At 40.8% G+C, this 23,046-nt stretch overlaps 1 protein-coding gene and 1 long non-coding RNA gene across 3 annotated transcripts in view; one reads left to right on the top strand and one right to left on the bottom strand.

The window, feature by feature from the left end:
* Nucleotides 1-23,046, bottom strand: part of abca2 (ATP-binding cassette, sub-family A (ABC1), member 2) — an 82,946-nt gene that overhangs the window by 25,401 nt on the left and 34,499 nt on the right. For both annotated transcript variants that reach the window (XM_018668901.1, XM_051075019.1), the window contains exons 13-28: nucleotides 21,370-21,466; nucleotides 20,626-20,799; nucleotides 19,268-19,370; nucleotides 18,877-18,991; nucleotides 16,287-16,477; nucleotides 15,760-15,910; nucleotides 15,402-15,606; nucleotides 14,920-15,084; nucleotides 12,886-13,066; nucleotides 10,746-10,958; nucleotides 9,802-9,998; nucleotides 8,226-8,399; nucleotides 6,366-6,562; nucleotides 3,404-3,548; nucleotides 2,938-3,228; nucleotides 2,337-2,558 (exon numbers count right to left, since the gene is read on the bottom strand). In XM_018668901.1, coding sequence (XP_018524417.1) covers nucleotides 2,337-2,558; nucleotides 2,938-3,228; nucleotides 3,404-3,548; nucleotides 6,366-6,562; nucleotides 8,226-8,399; nucleotides 9,802-9,998; nucleotides 10,746-10,958; nucleotides 12,886-13,066; nucleotides 14,920-15,084; nucleotides 15,402-15,606; nucleotides 15,760-15,910; nucleotides 16,287-16,477; nucleotides 18,877-18,991; nucleotides 19,268-19,370; nucleotides 20,626-20,799; nucleotides 21,370-21,466 — 2,821 coding nt within the window. The remainder of the gene's footprint in view (nucleotides 1-2,336; nucleotides 2,559-2,937; nucleotides 3,229-3,403; nucleotides 3,549-6,365; nucleotides 6,563-8,225; nucleotides 8,400-9,801; nucleotides 9,999-10,745; nucleotides 10,959-12,885; nucleotides 13,067-14,919; nucleotides 15,085-15,401; nucleotides 15,607-15,759; nucleotides 15,911-16,286; nucleotides 16,478-18,876; nucleotides 18,992-19,267; nucleotides 19,371-20,625; nucleotides 20,800-21,369; nucleotides 21,467-23,046) is intronic.
* LOC108878323 (uncharacterized) lies at nucleotides 143-1,091 on the top strand. The gene is made up of 2 exons (XR_001960217.2): nucleotides 143-745; nucleotides 950-1,091. It is a non-coding gene; the product is annotated as an uncharacterized LOC108878323 (long non-coding RNA).

Raw genomic sequence — 23,046 nt, 5'->3', positions numbered from 1 at the left:
TGAAAGGTAGCACTCAAAGTGAGGAACTCTGCAGTTCCTCTCAGCTCTGCACAGCTTTGCAGTGTTTTTTAAGTTTGCTGTTTTGGTTTTGGTTTCAGAGTTACAGGTTTTGTTCAGTCTTAGAACTTTCTTTAACCAGACAGCTGTTTTCAGTGAAAAGTCCTGATACACCCAAACAGCAGACAGATGTAGTTAGAGACTACCTGGTAAAAATAGAACAGCATTTAGCAGCAAAAGAGCCCATCAGTAGTTGGTGGTGCTGTTAAGATGGCCCTTTAGCGGCTGGATTTGCAGTAGTGAATGATGAACAAGCCAAGGATTCAAAGGACTTCAACGTGCAGTTTATTTACAACAACCTCAGTGACATAACTAGAACAATGGAACTAGTCAGTCACCAGCAACACAGTTAGATGGAACTGGCGCCTTTTATACTGTGTCCCTGGTGGACTACATTGCATCATACCATTGACAGGTATGCTCCATTTCTGCTCCCAAGTGAAATTATTCCATCAGGACGTAATTTCTAATTTTAGCAAAATATTTACAATGGTGTTCTCCTGTCATTCACCTCCCAACAAACATAAACCCCAAAAACACAATTACACCCAATATATTTAACATACAAATTCACCCAGATCCCCTCTACCTAATCCGCCACTTGGTCCCTCCCGGAACGTTCTTTACCCTGTTCGTACGCCGGGGACTTCTTTCGGCCGAACACGGGAGCAGACACAAGATCGGACCGGTAAGTGTTTCCCTAACAATTTCCTTGTATTGACCACCTTTTTCTCACTATAATAGACATTTAATTCATATTTAGGACACCTTTACTCTCAGCAGCTTCATGTACAAAATACCACAAAGAACTTAATTGAATGTTCGTTCGTCAATTATGAACAACGCATATTATCGTGCCATCGGACCCTAACCGAACTCCTCTCTCTTCCAGGTAGAGCCCAGCGCCGGTCACCCGATACCTGTATTGTGACATGTTCAATACATATGCCATGTAACCAATCTACACTTACTACTCAAGATGCAAATATCCTGTACAACGCTCTGTGAATAATAAAGTGCAAAATGTCGCTGTTCATGTTTGTAGTCATTTGGTACAAGTAAAATCGTCATACTCTCCCCCACTATACAATATTTACAAGCCAAGGCCGACAGACACTGGTAACGAAGCGCCCTTCGTTACAGGTTGAGACCAAATTAGAGCTAAAAGAAGGACTTCCATTCACCACTTGGACACAGAAATGTCAAATGAATGCTAATGTTGCTCTTGCTGAATAAACTGCTAGCATGTGAGCCACAAGTTAATATGGTGATAATGAGTCAGAGTTGTGTTTTCAACTTGTTCTGCTACCCCCCATCTTCATGCAACCACACAAAATCACCTTAAATTTTTAACTACTAAATAAAGTAACATCAGCAGAAGAAGAAGTTTGACCAAGCTACTTTGTGACTAGTTGTTGGAATTAAAAACAATTACAACTAGAAAATGTATTTCCTGCAGAAAATGCAGTGCTGCACAATGCTGAAGCAATGCTTAAAATGGCTGAAAACACAGTTGAAATTCAAAAGAAAACTGAAAGCCAAAAGTAATCTCTGAAGCAATGCTTAAAATTGAATAGCAATAGCAGAATATATGAATAGCAAAATACCAAAATTGCAGAAAAAGCTGAATCTGCATTGTTCCTCCTGAATCTGGGGTTCAACAATTGGCCAGCACCCTGGTGTAAACTTTCCCAGGGAGGCTGAGTAGTGTTATGCCCCTATAATCAGAGCACACCCTCCGGTCCCCCGTAAAAATGGGGACCACCACCCCTGACCGGTCCCTGACCTCCATGTGACATTGAAGAGGCGTGTCAACCAAGACAACCCCACAATATCCAGAGCCTTTAGCATCTCAGGGCAAATCTTATCCACGCCTGGCACCTTGCCACAGAGAAGCTTTTTAACTACCTCAGTGCCCTCTGCCAGGGATATGAATGGGGCTTCAAATAGAGGTTTAACTTAGTGTAGGTTAAATAGAGTGATTGCTCTACATCTCTGAGCTGAAGCCCTACTTGTTAACCTTTCAGCCAATGAATCAGGGACTGATTTACAGTTGGATGAAAGTAATTACTCCAAATCGAGCAGAATAATGCAGTAAATTCTGTGCAAAACTGTCATTGCCAGTAACTGTCTTCATTGTTGTTATCAACTGCACTTCACACTTCAGCAGTACAACAGTGTGCATTCACCTGCTTTTCCTCTCAATGCATTGCCTGTTAATTACCTGTCCTGAAAATCAAGATAGAAGCCTACTCTAAACCATATTGGTAAAATCTCACCAATCTCAGGCACAGATAAGGCCACAGTCATGGCCACACAAACGAAGAAAGCAGGTAGGAGGATCTGTGAGAAGAGGCCCTTGGTATTCCTCTTGGCGCAGTGGAACCTCTTCACAATTAGGCCATGAAACTGACTTAGCTTTAACCACCAACCCTCCAACTTGAAGCTACCTTGCCCCTCCTGGACTTTGGGCTCTGGGGACAAGGGGTTCTCTGCATGACCTGGAAAGAAAGGAAACACCACATGAAAATGACAAAGTGGCAAAATACTGAAATGATTGACTTCAGTACTATAACACTGTAGGACCCATGGTGAAAAAAGGATCAAACTGCAGCAATCCTTGTCTGAACCTGGTGCCTTCATTAGCCACAGTCTTACCATTTCCTTTATTTTTTAAGTTTCATCTTTATTTTAGTTGGTTTCAGTAACATAGTTAAACTCTAAATTCATTCAGATCAAGGCATTCTCTTAGATCTCATGTATACATGCCACTTAAGGATAGGTCTGTTCATAAGAGTGGTTCTTGTATAAGACCCAGTGTGAACAGTAAAATCAACACCTTTTGATTGCAGTAGTCTTGAGGCCATCTTGTTGTCTTACCCCTCAGGCTGGCAGAGTCAGACTCTTGGCCATTGTCAAAGAGCGGACAGTAATCTCCATAGTAGTCTGCATAGAGGCCCCCTTCATCGCCCCTAACTGAGCCGATGGATGAGGAGGATTTCAGGGAGGACTGGCTCTGGCTCATCCTGGAGCACATCACCAGATTACTCAGCTCCACCTCCAGCTTTTCACTCTCCACTGAAGGTCCAGTCTCACCCTGTGACCCCCCCTGGCCTCCTGAACCCACTGAGGATTTCCCCACTGAGCTGCCCCCTGGAGAACCTTTCATGTCTGCAGATGAACAGAAAAGTATGTGAGAGATTATCATCTCAGCCTTGTGCCAAAAAATCAATTCTAACAATGCTTCACCTTTAACATAGATAGTGCACATTTTTCAGATATCTATTTTTGTGGAGAAAGTCATGATTAATTTATGAAAGCTAAAAACTTGGAGGTGTTGTGCTACCTGGAGGCACAGGAGAGGTCTCACCAGCATCACTGTTTTCCAGTGACTGGTCCTCCTCAGACACTTTGAGGAAGACCTCCTCCAGGGTGGTGTCCATCACCCCAAAACTGGTCAGGGCCAGGCTATCCAAGCTCTGCTCTAAAGCCTGGAGGCACATACAGCAGAAGTGACCATAAAATGATTAATTGTGACATATAGCCCAGTAGCACTTTTTACAAACACACACAATATATGTTTTTCTCTCCAATCTACACACAATAGTCCACAAAAACATTTCCAGAGTGTTTTTATTTATTACAAATAAATGGGTTCAGGTCCAGACTCTGGCTGGGCTGCTCTAGGACTTTTCACATAATTTTCCCGAAGCCGCTCCTGTGTTTTCTTTCCATGCTTCAGGTCATTGTCTTGTTAAAGCCCTAAGATCCAGAGCACTCTTGAAAAGGTTTTCATTCAGGTTTACTCTATGTTTTTCTGCAACCATCTGTCCCTCTATCTTGACTAGTCTTTCAGTCCCTGTTGCAGAAAAATATCCCCACAGCATGATGCTGCCACCATCGTGTTTGACTGTAAGAATGGTATATGACAGATGTGTCAAACTCAAAGCCCACGGGCCAAATCAGGCCCACCACTTTATTTCATGTGGCCAGAGAGAGCTCTCAAAGACTGTGATTATTGTAAAATACAGTGCTATAGTGCTTTATAGGAGGACAGTAAATGCATCTCGATTTTGTTTCCTGTGCAATGAAAGCATCTAGCCACTGGATGGCAGTGTCTCAATATCAGCCATTTCCGACTGTGTTTTTTTAGTCAGTGATGGAGTTGATGGAAAAATGTAAATAGTCCCAAAATGTCCAAGAAAAATAAGTTAATGCAGAGGGAACGCAGTTTAATGAGAGCTGGGAAAGTAAATACATGTTTCTGCTTAATGGAGACCAGTTGGTATGTCTTCTTTGCTATGAGGCAGTGGCATTAAGAAATACAATTTATGTCGGCACTTAGACAGAGAGCATGAAGCAAAGTATGCTAACCATAGCCATCAGGAAAAGCAACAGAAGGTCCAAGAATTAAAAAGCAGCCTGCATTCTCAGCAGAATATGTTTGCTAAAGTTACAGCAAAAAATGATGCAGCGATGAAAGCCAGCTTTATTGTGGCTGAATAAATTGCCCGAGATATAATATTACAGTTATAACTGGCTCTTTGAGGTCAACCACAATGCTGATGTTGCCTGGGATAAAATTGAGTTTGACGCCCCTGGTATATGAGATGATCAGTGCCTGGTTTCCTCCATCCTCCCACACACCATTGGAGATTGTGGCCAAATACTCCAATCTTCATTTCATCAGGCCATAGGAGTTTCTCATGGTCTAAGAGGGCCACTTCCCTCTGTAAGGTTCTTTGATCTCCTGTGGAGAACTCTGGATCTCATTCATAGTGACCATTGGGTTTGGGTACCATTGGGTACATATATACAAACATGGACGAATTTGTTGGTACCCTTACAGGCTTTTGAAACAAAATTAAATTAAAAGCGATAGTCTCATATATACCTGCCTGGCTATAGTATGTGATAGAGAAAACTGATAAAATTGTGAAAAGAAATGATGATGACCAATGTATGCTTAAACTAGCCTGGACAGATTTGTTGGTTCCTCTAAAAAAGATTATCAATCATTGCATTCTAATCATGCTTCAACCTTCAGCCTTTTTATTAGCCAATCAGCCTGTTTAAAGAGAGAAAAGATGCCACTGTGTAGTTTGGTATCACTGTGTGCACCACACTGACCATGGACCAGAAAAAGCAAAGGAGAGAGCTGTCTATGGAGCTCAGAAGGAAAACTGTAGATAACCATCTTAAAGGTAAAGGCATCTCCAAGCAGCTTGATGTTTCTGTGACTACAGTTGCAAATATCATTAAAAAGTATAAAGGTCCACAGGACTGTAGTCAGCCTCCCAGGACGTGGCTGCAAGAAGAAATACAACCCCAGGTTGATCAGAGGGATAGTGTGGATAGTAGACAAAGAGCTAACGAAAACATCTAAAGCTAGTCAAGCTGAACTCCAAGGTCAAGTTAATTCACTATCTGACTATAATCCGTCATATTTTAGACAACAATGGGATCCATGGAAGGAGACCCAGGAGAACTCCATTACTGAAAGAATAACAGAAAAAAAGACAGACTGGAATTTGCTAAAATGTCCTTTGGACTGATGAAACAAAACTGGAGCTTTTTGGCAAGTCACATCAGCTTTGTGTTCACAGACGGAAAAATCACCATACTTAATATGAAACATGGAGGGGGTTCTGTTATGTTTTGGGGCTGCTTTGCTGTGTCTGGCATAGGGGGCCTTGAATTTGTGCAGGGTACAATGAAGGCTCAAGACTATCAAGGAATTCTGGAGAGAAACATACTGCCCAGTGTCAGAAAGCTCAGCCTCAGTCGCAGGTCATGGGTCCCCCAACGGGATAATAACCCAAAACACGCAGAGCACTCAAGAATGGCTGGAAAAAAAAAAAAAAACATTGGGCTATTCTTAAATGGCCCTCTATGAGTCAAGATCTTAATCCGATTGAACATTTATGGAAAGATCTGAAAAATGCAGTGTGCAGAAGACAGCCCTCAAACCTGATACAGCTAGAGCAGTTTGCTCAGGAAGAGTGGGCCAAAAATACCTGTTACCAGATGCAGAAATCTCATTGTGAGCTACTGTGATCGCTTGTTGACAGTGATTGCTGGTAAAGGTGGTGCAACAAAATATTAAGTTAAGGGTACCATCTTTTTTGTTCATGCCATTTTTATTTAGATTAAACAATAACTGATGCCATTCATTTTTGTCAGATTCATTATTTCAGAGATAGTTGTGGGTTCTTCTTTTTCATGGAAAGGTACCAAAAAATTTGTCCACATCTGTGTATTTGACATAAACAAACAAGAAATGTTTGTGTGTGTCTGTGTATGTGTACCTGGAACAGCCTCTCAAAGCAGCCCTTTTTTACAGCCTCGGAGGGCAGAACGTAGGACAGCTCAGTGTTGGAGTCAGACACCAGTAGGCAGGATGCCACAAACTGGCGAATAAACTGGGTGACCCGAGCCTCTGAGCAAGGTGACAGAGAAGAGGACGGAGACAGAGAAGAGGGAAGCTCCAGCAGGCTGCCCTGGCCTTAAGGATGAAAGGAAAAGATGCAAAATGATGGATGGATGGAGTAGAGGATAATTAAAGGGAAATGGCAAAGAGTGAAAAGAAAGAAAATACAGTTCTGTCAGTCAAAAACCAATTAGGACACAGACTGCTGTAATCAATGTGGCTTAGTTTTTACAGTGAAAATATTATCTCTGATGTCCACTGAGGAGCACCTACAAAGTTGCTTCGGAAAAAGTAAAACGGGCACTACTTTAAGACCTTGCGTCATATCTATCATTCAAGCAACTGCTGTATGTACAACCATGATGCCAACATGCCAACAGGAACTGCTAGCAGCTAATGCAGAATGATTTTTTCATTGTGCAGACTCACCAAAATGTTGAAAAACTATAGAAAAAAACAAAGTTCAGTCCACAGCTTATTGACTGACTCCATTATACATTACAACAAACATAATACACTGATGTATTAGTAGACAAACATAATACAGTGATGTATTAAGAGGTATGGTGCAGGCCGCTTAGAGGGCTCTTGTGATTGGAGGAGTTAAGAAGGGTGAAAATTATTTGGGACCAAATGGAATATGGTGATGATACTTAAATTATTGATGTTTTACATCCACCAGGGGAGATTTAACTTATGCATCGGCTGAGTTAGCTGGGTGTGGCACCTCATAGATTGTTACACCATGGGAAGTGATCACTTCCCCATTTTAAGTCTGTTTGGCAGATGTTTGCAGGTGGAGAAGGGAAGCACTGTGAGGGTGTTACATCGTCATAAAGCAGTAAGGAGTAAGTCTTTCTGCTCTGAAGTGAGAAGAGCGACTGAAAGGTCAACTCTAATTTAGGAGAAGGGGAAAGAGAGGAAAATAGTTCCATAGTGCCAGTGAAATAAGGCTTGTAATGAGGCAATGCAGGCTTGTAATAGAGTGCACAGACAGATAGTTCATTAGTGAATGATTTGATAACTGATCATCACACTGATTTATTCTGTTTTACTGAAACCTGGTTGCAAAAGGAGTATGTAAACCATTTACATCATTATTTGGATAGGAATTGTATGTTTAAAGATTTTCAGTGAGAATGCTGAGAATGGAACACATCATTAGGATTAAAGGAACTATACTGGGCTGGTTCATACTTAAAAGATTCCAGTTTGTTCATGTTAACAATGATGTTAACCATGCACACAAAAGTTACTTATGAAGGATTGTGTGCTAGGATTGATACTTTTCACCCTACATGAGCTTCCTTTAGGCAATATCATCAGGAAACACCACATTAATTTTTAATTAACTGATGACACCCAATTATATGTATCTATGAAGCTAAATGAAACTAATCAGATAGTCAAAACTCAGACATGTCCCAAAGGCATAAAAGCCTTAATGACCTTTATTTTTTTTACATCAACATCCAGACAAAATTGAAGTTACTGTAGTCAGCCCTAAGCACCTTAGAAAAACATTATCTGATGATATAGTTGCTTTTAATGGCATTACCTTGGCCTCCAGTTCTACTGTAAGGAACCTTGAAATCCTTTTTTTCCAAGACATGTCCTTTACATAACAGATGACATCACTGATATCACTTTCTGTCAATTTTACTGTAAATCTGTCAATAAGCCTATTAGTGGGCAAAACTCACAGAGGGAAACCACACACGTTTGTATGTACACATACCTCTGCCTTCACTCTGCTTTTTGACCAGAGTCAGTTTGTATCCATCTCCGTAGGTGCTCTTCAGGAAGAGTGGTGAGCCACAGCACTTAAGTTTCCCATGTGAGATGATGGCAATGCGATCTCCCAGGAGGTCTGCTTCATCCATATGGTGGGTTGACAGAAGAATTGTACGACCTGTGTCAGAGGTACACACATATAGGCCTACAGCAGCTAGTTTGTACAAGAACAGGAAGTAACTGTAACAATAATGGGAAAACTGATAACAGACGGAGACTGTTACATACAGTTGTGCTCATAAGTTTACATACCCTAGCAGAATTTGTGATTTCTTGGTTATTTTTCAGAGAATATGAATAATAATACATACAATTTTACTTTCACTCATGGTTACTAGTTGGGTGAAGCCATTTATTATCAAACAATAAAGAGAAACACATTGCTTTTTTTAAATCATAATGACAACAGAAACTACAAAAATGACCCTGATGGAAGTTTTGGCCTGATAACATACACACAAGTTGACACACACAGGTTTAAATTCTGCCAGGGTATGTAAACTTATGAGCACAACTGTATCAAGAGATGCTGAACAGTTTCATATAGGCAACAATTATAAAAACTACCAATGTCATATATTCTTGACTAAAGATGGCAACTTCCTCTACAATGGGGAAAAGTTAGTCAAGGAATTCTTTGATGTGCGAAAGATCCTGTATTTGCTTTTTTTAATTATTATTTTTTGGGGGGCTTTTTAGCCTTTATTTGACAGTGACAGTAGAGAGAGAGACAGGAAATGGGGAGAGAGTAGGGGAGTGACACACAGTAAAGGTCTACCCGGATCAGGAGTTGAACCAGGGACTCGTGCTCAGAGCACTGAGGCCCATGTGGTAACCATTCACCTATGGGATGCCCAAGATCCTGTATTTCAAAGTGCTATACAAAGTCAACTTTACTTGTTTGAGGTTCTTGAAGATGTTTCATCTCTCATCTGAAAGGCCTTTTTGGTTTTAAATGTCCAGTAGTGAGTCCAGGAATTTATCCTCTCATGGGATCATTAACACCTCGAGCATTCTTGAGTAATGGTGTGAATGGGTGTCCAGTGTCAGTGTCAATGGTGAAATGAACCTGTCTCACTCTCTTGTTGAGCAGGTGGTTCTGCCCATTCTGAGGAATTCTTTCTTTGTCTGCATCTCAAGTGTAAATGCAAGTGGTTTCTGTTATGTGCAAGGTTTCTGGACATCCTCTCTTACTCCTGCAGCAGTTGAAGGGTGTGCATCCCAAAGTGAGTAGCAACATGTCTGTGAAGATTCTCAGTTATCCAGGTCATGGTTTTTCTAAGAGCTATATGAACACCCTTTGACAACAATAATTGGAACAACATGGTCATTTCTTATGTTACAGGAGTATCTAAAAACTCAGGAGGATCTTAAGTAAACACAGCATCCCTGTGCACACCAAGAGTACAAGTTTCTTTTTGTCAAAACTACTTTAGGCTGAGTAGTACCATGAGTACCAATGAGAAACAGCTGTTGAAGAATAATGTAAACATGTCATCTGCTATTGAGCCTCAACTCACCCTGTTTGTACTTGAGGATGAGGTCCCAAATGGCCCTGCGGGCGTAGGGGTCCACCCCTGCTGTGGGTTCATCCAGGATGACAGCCCTGGAGCCACCAACAAAGGCAATGGCCACAGACAACTTCCTCTTCATCCCACCAGACAAAGTCTGCACCAAGCTGTGACGCTTGTTTGATAACTCTAGGTCAACAATCATCCTGAAGACACACACACACACCAAAACAATTTGTTAGTTTCTGCAGAAAAAGTCTTGAAGACTTGAGACGTGAGTTTGTCTCTGTAGAGTACACGACTGAATACATTTCAAATTACACAAGGTTATTAGTTACAAGCATGTGGTAGCCAAACCTCTACCATTTCGATGTTATCCAACAATAAGATTCATTCCCCTATGCATGTATGCCACTTAGTAACCAATCATGGTGATTACTCCACTTCTGGCATTATCTCTCTTGGTATGGGTAACTCAACTCTACCATATTAGTCCCTTGTGTGTGTATGTGTGTCTGGTGCAGTCTGATACTGTGCGTCTCTTGCCCAACAGGAAATTGCGAAACTATAACACATGATATACATGATTAATCAGATAATCAGATAAACATGAACGAGTGTTGAGTTCATTAGCTGTTGCTATTGTCATTAGCTAAGTGTTGGGTGAAAAGGCCAAACAATTCTCAATGATGTATGACATCCTCTTTTTAGTGAATATAAGTTGTTGCTATCAGGTCAAAAGTACAGGGTTTCTTAACACAAGAGAATAGCTGAAAGATATGCAATAATTGTGAAGTTATGGTTTTGTCTGGTTGTATGAGGTGGTATTTTATTGTTATCACTGTATACTTAGCATTTTGTTTTGACAATCTTCATCGTACTGCAATTGTCACAGATAAAGGAATGCATTTCCATTAACTAAACTAACAAAGATGCAGTAAACTTGTACTGACTTGTCCATCTCCTTGCGAATGTCTTCTTCAGCCATGCCTTTGAGTCTGGAGTAGAACCACAGGTGCTCCTCCACACTCAGCTTGTCAAACAGGACGTTGTGCTGGGGACACATGCCAAGGTTCTGACGAATACGCTCCATCTCTGTGCGGATGTCATGACCATATATAGTGGCAGAGCCAGAGGTGGGTGGGAACAAGCCTGTCAGGATGGACCTATAGCAATTCCATGAAGTTGGTCAGTAGAAGTAGCATTCGTAAAACAATCAAGCAATTCAATCAAGTTTCCACACCAGTGCCATCTGAGTTCCAGTGAATTCATGCTTCACTCACTGAAAAGGTGTGAAGTTCACTCACACTGTTTGCTGATATTATTGCCAGAAAAAAGCAACCTTCGCTGACCACCGTTTTATCCTGGACTGATCCAGAGGCTCAAAGTAGGGAGACCAAGGACTTCCAGTACCAGAGGCAGGTCCCACTAGGAAACCATAACCGCCCGTGGGGGATTCTGCAGCTGGGCTCCTCTTGGAAACTGGGTTACCCTATGGTCTGGTTATCTGCTCTAAAATGCTCCGCTGATGCTTGTTTACTTACTGTTCACAGTTATAACAGGGTGTTTAGTAAAAATACCCCAGTTTGCCCACGGATTTTCTACCCCCTGTGCCTTTCTGGGTTCTCTCCAGGTACTCCTGCTTCCTCCCACAGTCCTGACATGCAAGTTAATTGGTGACTCTAAATTTCCCATAGGTTTGAATGTGAGTCTCTATATGTTAGCCCTGTTGTAGACTGGCGATCTGTCCAGGGTGTACCCCAGCTTCAGCAGCCCTTACATACAAGCAGTACAGACAATGGGTGGATAGAATGGATTTCATAATTTATCAGCTTTATGTAACCTGCTTAATATTTTCAGAGGATAATGAAGCATATTCCCATTTGATACCAGTGTATCATGTTACTGTGACCTGCACTCTTGCAACCTGAAAGGTGTGCTTTTTTTCCAGCAATAGTTTGAAGTATTTACATTCAGTAACTACCTCTTTTTAGTGGTTTTTATTATTGATGAATTCCAGAGGATTTTATTTGCCTATTTACGTGGAAACCATGCTGTACATAATCCAGCTTTACTATCATTTTATCTAATCTACATCAGCCTGAATGTTTATTGTTCACTCTCATGCAGTTATATCAGAACCACAGTATATTAAGTTGCTGCTAATGCAAACTGAATATTCCCTAATGCTGCTTCTTTGTTAAAGAATAGCTTCACATTCTTTTCTATCTAAATACTACACTCACACATTCACAGATGTTTTGGTAAATGTCATCATTACTCCTGTCCATACTTGACATAAAGAAATCCTTTCCTAACTCAAACAAAATCCAATTAAAACCAAAATACAACCCCAATTCCAAAAAAGTAAATAAAAACAGAATAAACCCATATTTTATTCCCAATAGAACATAAACAACATATCAGATGTTGAAACTGAGACATTTTGCCATTTCATGGAAAATATTAGCTCATTTTGAATTTGATGGAGGCAACACATCTCCAAAAACGGCCTGAGGGCCTGAAGATCATGAGCATCCAGTTTTGACCTTCAGCCTTGTCCCTTGCGCACAGAGATTCCTCCTGATTCTCTGAATCTTTTGATGATATCATACACTGTAGATGGTGGGATCTTCAAAGTCTTTGCAATTTTACACTGAGGAACATTTTTCTGAAATTGTTCCACAATTTTTAGACACAGTTTGTTGCAAATTGGTGAACCTCTGCCGATCTTTACATCTGAGAGGCTCTGCCTCTCTGAAATGCTCCTTTTATACCCAGTGATGTTACTGACCTGTTGCCAATTAACCCAATTAGTTGTCAAATGCTCCTCCAGTTGTTTTTTATTTGTGGCAGTTACTTTTCCAGCCTTTTGTTGCCCCTGTTCCAACTTTTTGGAGATGTGTTGCCTCCATCAAATCCAAAATGAACTAATATTTTCCATGAAGTGGCAAAACATCTCAGTTTCAACATCTGTTATGTTGTTTATGTTCTATTGCGAATTGCTGACATTAAATATCATACACATGCACAAGCACGCACACACGCGCGCACACACACACACACACACACACACACACTAGTCCCCCTCACATGGTTGTGGTCTTGCCAGCGCCATTGTGTCCCAGGAAGGAAACCACTTGGTTTTCATGGAGGTTGAGGCTCAGTTTGTTGAGGGCCAGTTTGCTGCCAGTCTTGTACACCTTGGTCAGTTTGTCTATACACACCACCAATGGGAGGTGGCTGGGCTCCTCCTCTATGCCCCGCATCTCTTCTGGGGTTATAATGAGAAAGGAAGAAATAAGTGGAATAGAACAGTTATTGCTTAATTATAAAAATAGATATTTAAGAAACGTATAACTTTCTCTGTTATTCTTTTTCTTCTCTTGGTTCTTTCTCTTACCTGATCATTTTGTGATCATATACTATACACACTGACCTTTAGAGCTTAGAAATGTACAAAACTTTTAAAGGAGTTCCAAGTATTGAATCTGGTGCAGTTTGTGTATATTAAGTAATCCCTGATACAAGATTCACAACCACAACCATTAATAGTTCCATCTCTCAATTCTTATTGACCAAGAACTGATGCTATGACCTAATGTTCACAAATTCAAACTGGGCTGCAAACAACTATATTTCTGATTTGGATTAAACACTGAGCAGACAGTCATAAGCTATTCAAAATATTTAGAAAGGTCAAATGACAAACAGACACAAAGCATATCTGTCATGTCATTCCCCTAATGTCCTCAGTCACTACATTTAAACACATTTTTTAAATATACTTTTATTATTTATGAAAATTTCAACTCAAAAAAAAGAAAAAAAATCTATCTAGTTGTATCTATCCTTGTAGACAGTTCTGGTTTTTGATGGGGATGTCAGTGTATGAGATTTATGCTACTAATCTGAAACAATGAATAGAATTTTGTTTGTCATTAACACAGTGTGTCTGTTACTTTGGATAAACCAAAGATGTAACTGTGAATTGTTTTTATTAGGATTACTTTCAACTACTTTCGATAGTCTCTTCTAAATCTGCTGACAAATCATTGTGTGATTCATTCAGAATAACAAGGACACTGTTTCTGGAGAGAGATTTTGCTGTAGCTTTTCTTACTTGTAACTCTTCAATGCAAACTAAATTCACCTTTAGCTACACAGCAAAATCACCGGTGTTAAATTAACACTCAGAGTGTTAAATTTATTTTTTATCTATATATGTCCACTCTTTTCAATGTCAACACTTTTAAAAGTGTTATTTTTTAAACACTCACCCAGAGTTATTTCAACACTGTAAGAGTTGAAAAATTAACACTGGCAGCTTTGCTGTGTATGGGCAATTTAGAGTCATCAATTGACCTAACGTGCATGTCTTTGGACTGTGGGAGGAAGCCGAAGTACCCAGAGAGAGCCCACGCAGGCACAGGGAGAACATGCAAACTCCACACAGGAAAGCCCCGGGCGAACCAGGGCTCGAACCAGAGCTTTCTTGCTGTGAGGCGACAGTGCTAACCACTGCACCACCGTGCCGCCTATGTGGACATACCTGCAACGACCAAATTCCACAGCATCCACACACTTTCAGGAATTTACTCTAGGGGTGTTAGTTTTGATAAATCAAGTATTAAAATAACACTGACCACCATTAATGTCAGGTAACACTGATAATTTAACACTGGCGATTTTGCTGTGTAGATGCTGAATAAGGAACTAAAATCAGACAAGAGTGTGGTGTCAATTATATCAGTACTGATAGGAAAGTTTCAATAGGGAAGGAAAACTGTGTCATATGCAAATAGATGATTACTAGAATGTATACAAACAGTAGGTAAGTCATTACTGTTACTGCACAAGTAGAAGTGTGTGTGTTACTTAATACATTATTATAGAATGCCATATTTCTAAGTCTGAGTTGGTTAAGTGGAAGCCCTGTGATAAACTGGTGATCTATATAGGTTATACCCCACCTGTCAGCTGGGATTGGCTCCCAACCCCTGGGACCCTTAAGGGTAAGTGGTATAGATACTGGATAGATGGATGGATAGTGGAAGTGGAATTACAGAACATGAAATGTTGTCCACAAGCTATCCTCTTCAGCTTCAAATGATTATTTGTCCATACCAGATCTTCGCTGGTCCATCGCACAAGCCTGATCCTCCTCCATCACACTGAGCCTGGCAGCCCCGCCTCCACACCATGGCCAGTCCCAGGTCTCAACACGTCCACTGCCTGACCAATAGGACCTCTGCAGGGGGAAGTACCATGGACGGGGCAGCCCATACATTCCTGTAAGAGAGGAAAACCACTTAATCTATCATTTGTTCAAGGCAATCTTGAGATATCACATTTAAGAAGCAAAAAATGCAAGGTCACAGTGACCTTGACCTTTGACCACCAAAATCTATTCAGTTCATCCTTGAGTCCAAGCTAATGTTTGAAACAAATATAACAGAATTCCCTCAAGGCGTTGCTGAGATATTGCAGTCACGAGAATGGTACATATGGACAAATGGATAACCCACGTGCTTCCAGCCATAGCTGTAGCCGGTATGGGAACATAAAAACTGAGGATGATGGGGATTCAGAGGGCAATGAGTTCATACCTGGATGCACAGCCTCTATGTACCAGGTGAGAACGCCATACACGCTGGCATCGATGATGAGCATCATCATGGACAAACCCAGGTTAAAGTCATCACCTTCAACTGGTGACTGGCTAATGGTCCGCCACTGGATGCCAACACCTGCAACTTCATACAGTGCAAAATACTTGGAGCCCAGGCCAAAGGCTGTGGTGGACATCAGAGACTGGAGGAGACAAGTGAGGCAAGAATTTATCCACTGAAGTATCATCTGGATTATTGAAGTAATACTTAACAGTGACAACACAGAGTAGATTTTACAAGCAGAGCCCCAACATAGTTACACTTTAATTAGAAGGTGGGAGAGAAAAGGCCTTACAGCGATACACTTCTCAAAGGCAGTGATCTTATCATGGGCCACCTCCTCCCTAATGGCCACATACATGTAGGGTACATAGCTTAGGAAGTAGATGATTCCTCCGCAGGCTGAGGCCAGCTTGGCCTTAGAGTAGATCACTGACACCAAAAAACTGAAAAACAGAGGTTACATTATTTTATTTAGTAGCATATTGAAGGAGTCAAATGACTCCTTCAGTATGAGACCAAATGAAAGTTTGGTCTGACACCGTGAAGCCAGAGGTTACTCAAACACACACACACAAATAATAATCTGTTAATACTATTTCCTGTATTAATGTATTTTTATATCAACGTGGCAATAACAGACTTTTAAAAAACAAAAACTAAATATATATTCCATGCCATGTATATTGCTGGTATTAATGTACTATCCCCACTTCACTTTTAGTTTCATTAACACATACATTAACATTTGAGCTGTGCAAACAATTGCATTTTGAGAAGTGTGGAATTCATGGCTGGTTTAGTGGTACTATGAGATCTCACCAGAACATGATGGTGGCCACGGCGTAGATGGTGAGGAAGAGCCAAATGATGAAGGGGTTGCTGTGGAGCAACACCCGGCCATACTTCAAGATGGCCGTCAGAGCAGTGACAGAGATGGACAACTGGACAAAACCGGTGATAAACCAGGCTACCCAGTGGACTGCATTGTTCAAACCCATCATCTTCATCACCTGAGAAAGTTGTATGATGGTTACGTCAGAATTTGTAACTACTTTGACCTGTACTATAATGTACCACTATAAGTTTGTTTGGTAATTTATTTATCTTCCTACTTTGGTACACACGCACACACGCACACACACATGTATCTCTCTCTCTCTCTCTCTCTCTATATATATATATATATATATATGTATGTGTATGTATGTATATATATATATATATATATATATATATATATATATACATACACACACACACAATATTCAGACAGTTTGAATATGTCAGTTCTCAACATTGTCGGTGTCAAAGTCAACAAATAACAGAGAATGTGTTCAAAACTGAACAAAAAAATAAATAAACCATCACATCATCAAATGAATATGTAGTAGTCCTGCCATTAGCACGCAGTAGAGGTCTAATCCTGGCTGGCATGTTCCCCACGAGCCTTTCACACTGTTGAGGGGTAATCTTGTCCCATTCTTCTTGAATTACTGCTTTTAATTCTTCTAAATTCTTTGTTTTACACTTTGAAACAGACCTTTTGATAATCCACCACAGATTTTCAATGAAGCTCATGTCCAGGGATTGAGCTGGTCACTCTAAGACCTGGATACAGTGCTCCTGCAGCCAAGTTCTCCTGGCCCTGGATGTGTGGTGAGGGGCATTATCTTGTTGAAACATCCAGTTTTGACCTTGATGGAACAGTGCACGTACAGAAGGGAGCATGTGGGTTTCGAGAATGGTGCAATACTTGGCAGAGTTCAATGTGCCATCACAGACAGTGAGATGACCAACACCAGCAGCACTCATGCATCCCCAAACCATGGTACTGTCTCCACCATGCTTAACAGTAGGTACTGTACATGCTGGAGTTAATGCTTCGCCTGACCTTCTGTGTACCCTCACATTATCAGGAGGAGGATAAAGCTGGACTCATCTGACCACAGAATCTTCTTCCAGTTCCTGGCTGTCCAGTTCTTTTGTGCTTGGGCCCAATGACGCCGGGCTAACCTCTGTCTCTCATTGATCAGGGGCTTCTTGACAGCCTTGTAGGACCTTAAGCCATGATCTAAAAGTCGGCCACGTACAGTGCAGGTGGAACACTGGACACCAGTTTGGTTTGACCACTGCTGCTGAAGCTCCTGTGATGTCATTTGGTGGTTTTCCCTGCACATGTGGATCTGGATGCAGTCATTTCTTGCTGAAGAAACCCCACTCAATGTGAGAAATTGCAAGGAAACTTAAAATCTCTTATCATGCTGTAAACTACTCCCTTCAGAGAGCAGCACAAACAGGCTCTATAAAGGACAGAAAAAGGAGTGGCGGTCCCCGATGCACAACTGTACAAGAAGATAAATATCTGAGTGTGTGTAGTTTAAGACAAAGCCGTTGACGCCTTACAGGTCGTCAACTGGCAAATGCACTAGATAGTACCCGTCAAACATCAGTGTCAGCATCAACAGTGAAGAGGCAACTTCAGGATGCTGGACTTCATGGCAGAATTGCAAAGAAAAAGACTGAAATGGACAAAAGAGCACAGACATTGGACACTGGAAGAAGGTGTTGTGGACAGATGAGTCCAAGTTTGAGGTCTTCGGATCAAACAGAGGAACATTTGTGAGATGATGAAAAGATGCAAGAACAGTGCTTAATACCATCAGTCAAGTATGTTGGAGGCAGTGTGATGGTCTGGGGGTGCTTTGGAGGTGGTAAAATAGGAGATTTGTATAGAGTGAAAGGGACCTTGAGGAAGGAAAAGCTATCACAAGATTTTGCAATGCCATGCCATACCCTGTGGACAGCACTGGATTGGGGTCAATTTCATCAGTAATATTTAAAGAATAAGCAGTCAGCCAGAATTCTGACTGTAATGGATTGGCCAGCACAGTCTCTGGATCTGAACCCTATTGAGTTGTTGTGGGAGCAGCTTGACCATATGGTACGGAGGAAGACTCCATCAAGCCATCTTGTGGGAGATGCTCCAAGAAGCATGGGGTGAAAGGTCATCAGATTACCTTGAAAAACAGACAGTTAGAATGCCTAATGTCTGCCAGACTATAATTGCTGCAAAAGGTGTTTGTTGATGAAGGCAAAATTTGAAGAACACATTCATCATTTCCATTAAAATCATTATTTCTAACTCTGACAATGTCAGCATGTCCTGTATATTTGCTATATTTCCTATTCAAACAAATTTCATGTGTGTTTCCATGGAAAACAAGAAAATTTCCAAGTGATCCCACACTTTTGGGCATTAGTGTATATGTATATAAAAGATATATTGCCTGACCTATTCTTTAAAAATTGCACTAACAACAAAACACCAAACACCAGTCTGTTGTGTTAACCAGTTGATCCAAGGCAGACCCTGCAGACTGGTGACAGACATGCAATCATACAGTCTAACCTCTTTGAGCCGGTGCTCCTTCTCAGCCACAATGTGCTGAATCATCATGGCTACTGAGTAAACCCAGGAGATCACCATGCACAGAGGCATCATGTGCTCAATCACAAACAGAAAACTGCAAAAGACAACACAGGGTATCAAGTAAAGACCAAATACAGAACAGTCTTAGACCACATTTCAAATCTTCAGAATTTTTAACATACCAATTTGTAACTTATTAAATATATTTACCAAATATGAAGAACACAGTCTATATGAACATTTTGACATGCACAGTGTCTCAAGCTGCATACAAATGATTTTTTTAGAACAAAAACATTTCTGCCAAATCACTATTTGTTATTGCCAAGTACAATATGTGTCATTTCTAAATACAAAGCCCATTTCTTACTCGTCTCTGGTGTAACATGGGTAGGGGAACATTTGAACGTAGTTACCAGGCTCCACCACATCATGGCCCACGAAGGTATTGATGATGGCTCTCTCTATCATATCTGAAGGAGAGTAAGAGGGAGAGAAATAAAAAGAGACCAAACTAGAGCTGAAAAGAGAATGAATATTAGACTTGATAATCTTCCTTAATGTCTGCTAGATGTGTAAATAGGCAACTGCCTGAGTGCATCATTGTGGATACATTTCTGCCCTAGGTAATTTTATCAACTCCACCAGTTTGCTATCTTCCTGACTTGTGTGGCCTGGTGAGAGAGGAGGAGCAGAAGAGGGTGTCAACTGCTTGATGCACTTTTGTTCCATATTATATTCACTTTAATTCTTTTCTTCCATGGTTATCTACATTATTCATCCAGCAAGACCTTTTATTTTTTAAAGAAAATTCTGTTGGCTGGTAATAAGACTGGTGAAATAGAATAAATAATAATGAATTATCTGCTGGTAAAATTTTGTGCAACCTCAACAGACTGTTGTGGAATAACTAGAAACCTTGTGTATGATAAACTTGTCCATCCATCCATTATCACTGGGGGGCTGGAACCTATCCCAGCTGTCACTGGACAAGAGGCGGGGTACATCCTGTACAGATCGCCAGTCCATCGCAGGACCAACACATCTAGACGAACAACCATTCACACTTACATTCAGACCTATGGGCAATTTAGAGTTATCAATTAACCTAAGCTGCATGTATTTGGACTGTGGGAGGAAGCCAGACTACCCGGAGAGAACCCACGCAGGGGCACAGGGAGAACATGCAAACACCACACAGAAAAGCCCCGGGCAGGCCAACAGTGCTAACCACTGCACCACTGTACCGCCCATGTTAAACTTGTCATTTTGATTAATGATTCTATGGTTTCTACACACTGAAAACAGTTCACACATAAATATCATAAATCAATTAAAACTTCTCTCTCTGCTAATAAATCCCTGAGGACCTGCCACTGCTTCCCCTTCCTATGTCTCTATCCAAAACACTGGGTAACCAGGACAATGCTTAATCAATGCTAATCTTCTTTTTGGTTTAGCCAAACAAACACTTGGAGCTCTGCATTTTAAATTATAATAGAGCTGGACCATAAATTTGTCACTGTGGTCACTAATGTTATGTCACTGAGATTTAGGGTTGAATTGAATTTAAAAAAGTATTATTATTTCAGAAATTAAAAACATGAAAAAAAACATGTTTTGTGATTCCAACCATGATAGGACATATAACTTTATATATATAATCCATACTCAAGCATATATAATGAATATTCAACACTCATGATACATTGCATTTCATTCACTTACCTTGGATCCAAACAAAACCATAGAGGAAATAGAATTTTCCCCCAGTGTTGGGCCCAGGACGCCAGTAGGCCCGTCTAATTTCATTGGTCTTCTCTGTAAAGCTGGAATTTTGTCTAATTTTGTACAGAACATGGGGTGGCAGGGAGCCATCTTTATTAGTCTGGAAAATCACACCTTAAAAGAAAAAGAGCATATATCAGGTCAGTTACAGTTCAAATGTCCACTGCACTTTAAAGTAGTCTGTTCTTTAGTGGGCACATTTTTTCTTGCCCTGACTATGGTCACACTCTCTTACCAAATGTGGAGGCTGCTCCAACCATGTGCCAGTGTGGCAACATTAGGACTGTTTTTGTTCTGGATATCAAGTAAGGAGACTGTCCTCCATTCAAATACGACCCCACAAGTTGTTTGTGCAAACAACCCCATATGTTTTATTGTTAAGTGACCTCTACTGGTTATCAGTCGTTTCAGCAAATGCTCCAAATGAAATCTGTTTATGTTCAAGTGACAAAGCCTTCCAAGGGCTGTGGTAATTATGAGAGGAGCAAAGTTGTTATGTTTTGTTCCCAAACCAATCTAAACCTTTACCTTAGTATTGTCACCCCATTAAATATTTAGAAGAGGAGCTAATTCGGGAAGTGAACCCCTATGGGTCATATCAGAGGGTAATGACAAACAACCTATATGGTCTTTAAGACTGGAGGACTTATCATGATCACAACCTGACACAGAGGGATGACTCACTGGCAAACACAGACACATTGTCCTGGTAAGCCTGATTCAGGGTGTAGTTGACAATGCTGTCCTCATCTGGAAAGCCCTTGAAGACATCCACACTGACCTAAAAGCACAGAGCAAACACTCAAATAATAAACAGCAGAGATTGATTCATGCAGGAAGCTATTGAGATCAGCACAAAGATTGAACCATCACACTGGATTACTGTTTGCAATGGAAGCAGTAGCTGTGTTTTTTGGGGGGGTTTTGGCCTTGCCTTTGCAGTTTGTATGACCTCCTAAGTCTTGTTGTCACCATGACTAGTAAATGGGGATAGACTGATTAGTGACCGGGCCGATTATCGGCGCTGATATTCAGCATTTTGACGCATCTCTGCATCAGCCTTTTTTTTTTAAATCCAACGGCCGATAAGAGATCAATTTAAAACTGGGTTATTTTGGCTCTGATACAGCCTCTCTGTCTGCAGTCACTACTCTGTCTCCAGCATTGTCCCGCCCACAGCACCATCTGATTGGTTTGGAGAAGCTCTTTGAAAACTTTATTTACTGTAGAAAACTTTAGGGAGCTATTAATTAAGTCATCATTTAACTTTATGTTACCGACCCGTCTCGCGGCTTCCGAACCGTAGTTGGGCAGCCTCAGGTATAACACTAGCTCCCTTAGCTTAGCGTGGCTCGTTATTGTAACAGCAACAAACAAAGTCCGGACCAGCTCTGCGGTGGAGAACCCGGCACTTTATTGAACTCTGCAGCAGGTTGTACACTTGACCGTATTTTCCTGGTTGTCGGCGTGATTATATTCTCAGTGGCTGCGGCTGCATTCACACACACTCGTACGCCATGTACAGCTACGGGGTTACACACCTGTTGTGTTTACATGCGAGCACTTCCTCCTACGTCACGCACACACCCCCACATACACAGGCCCATACACACACACATAACCTGCATCCTACTTATCTAAAAGGGACAGGCTTGGCCTGCAACATTTATAAGACATGCTGCTGAGCCTGGGAGCTCCCTGCACTTTTTGTTAGAATTTTAAAACAAAGATGTCTATTGTCTAAAATAAAAAAAAAAACCTTTAACATGTTGCAAATCTGAAAAGCTGTTTAATAAACATATGCTTAAAGGCATTTAAACAAAGTGTTGGAGTTTGTATTATTCAAAATTTTGACGCCAATATTTTCACTTTTACTGCAAATGAATATTAGCTCTAAATATTGGTTATTGGCCTCCTTGACTACTAATAATCGATATCGGTATCAATATCAGCCCTGAAAAAACCATATCTCTAACCCTATCTCTACTAGTAAAGTGTCCTGGAAATCATTGTGTCTGGCTTCTGTTTGTTTATAAATTGTTCCTGCACTCAACTCCTTGTTAAACAAATGTCTTATATTTCTGTTTGTGTACTGATTAAACAAATGAGAACACGTTAAGTAAGCTTCAGAGTTGGTAGGTGGTTTTTTTTTATTTTATTTTATTTGACAGGACCAGTCAGCTTCCCCTGCATCCAGTCTCTATGCTAAATGAAGCGATTCATCCTGATCCAGTTACTTAACTACACAGACATAAAACTGATATCCATCTCAACATCTCAGTCCAGGCAAGAGAGCAAAAACATGAAGAATAGTGTTCATTCTGTTGGAAACTAGACATGATGATCAGAATTGGTTGCCCC

This window comes from Lates calcarifer, linkage group LG13 (assembly GCF_001640805.2).
Source record: "Lates calcarifer isolate ASB-BC8 linkage group LG13, TLL_Latcal_v3, whole genome shotgun sequence".
NCBI lineage: Eukaryota > Metazoa > Chordata > Actinopteri > Centropomidae > Lates > Lates calcarifer.
Note: the sequence above shows the minus strand (reverse complement) of the source record. Positions and strands in the feature narration are given on the sequence as shown.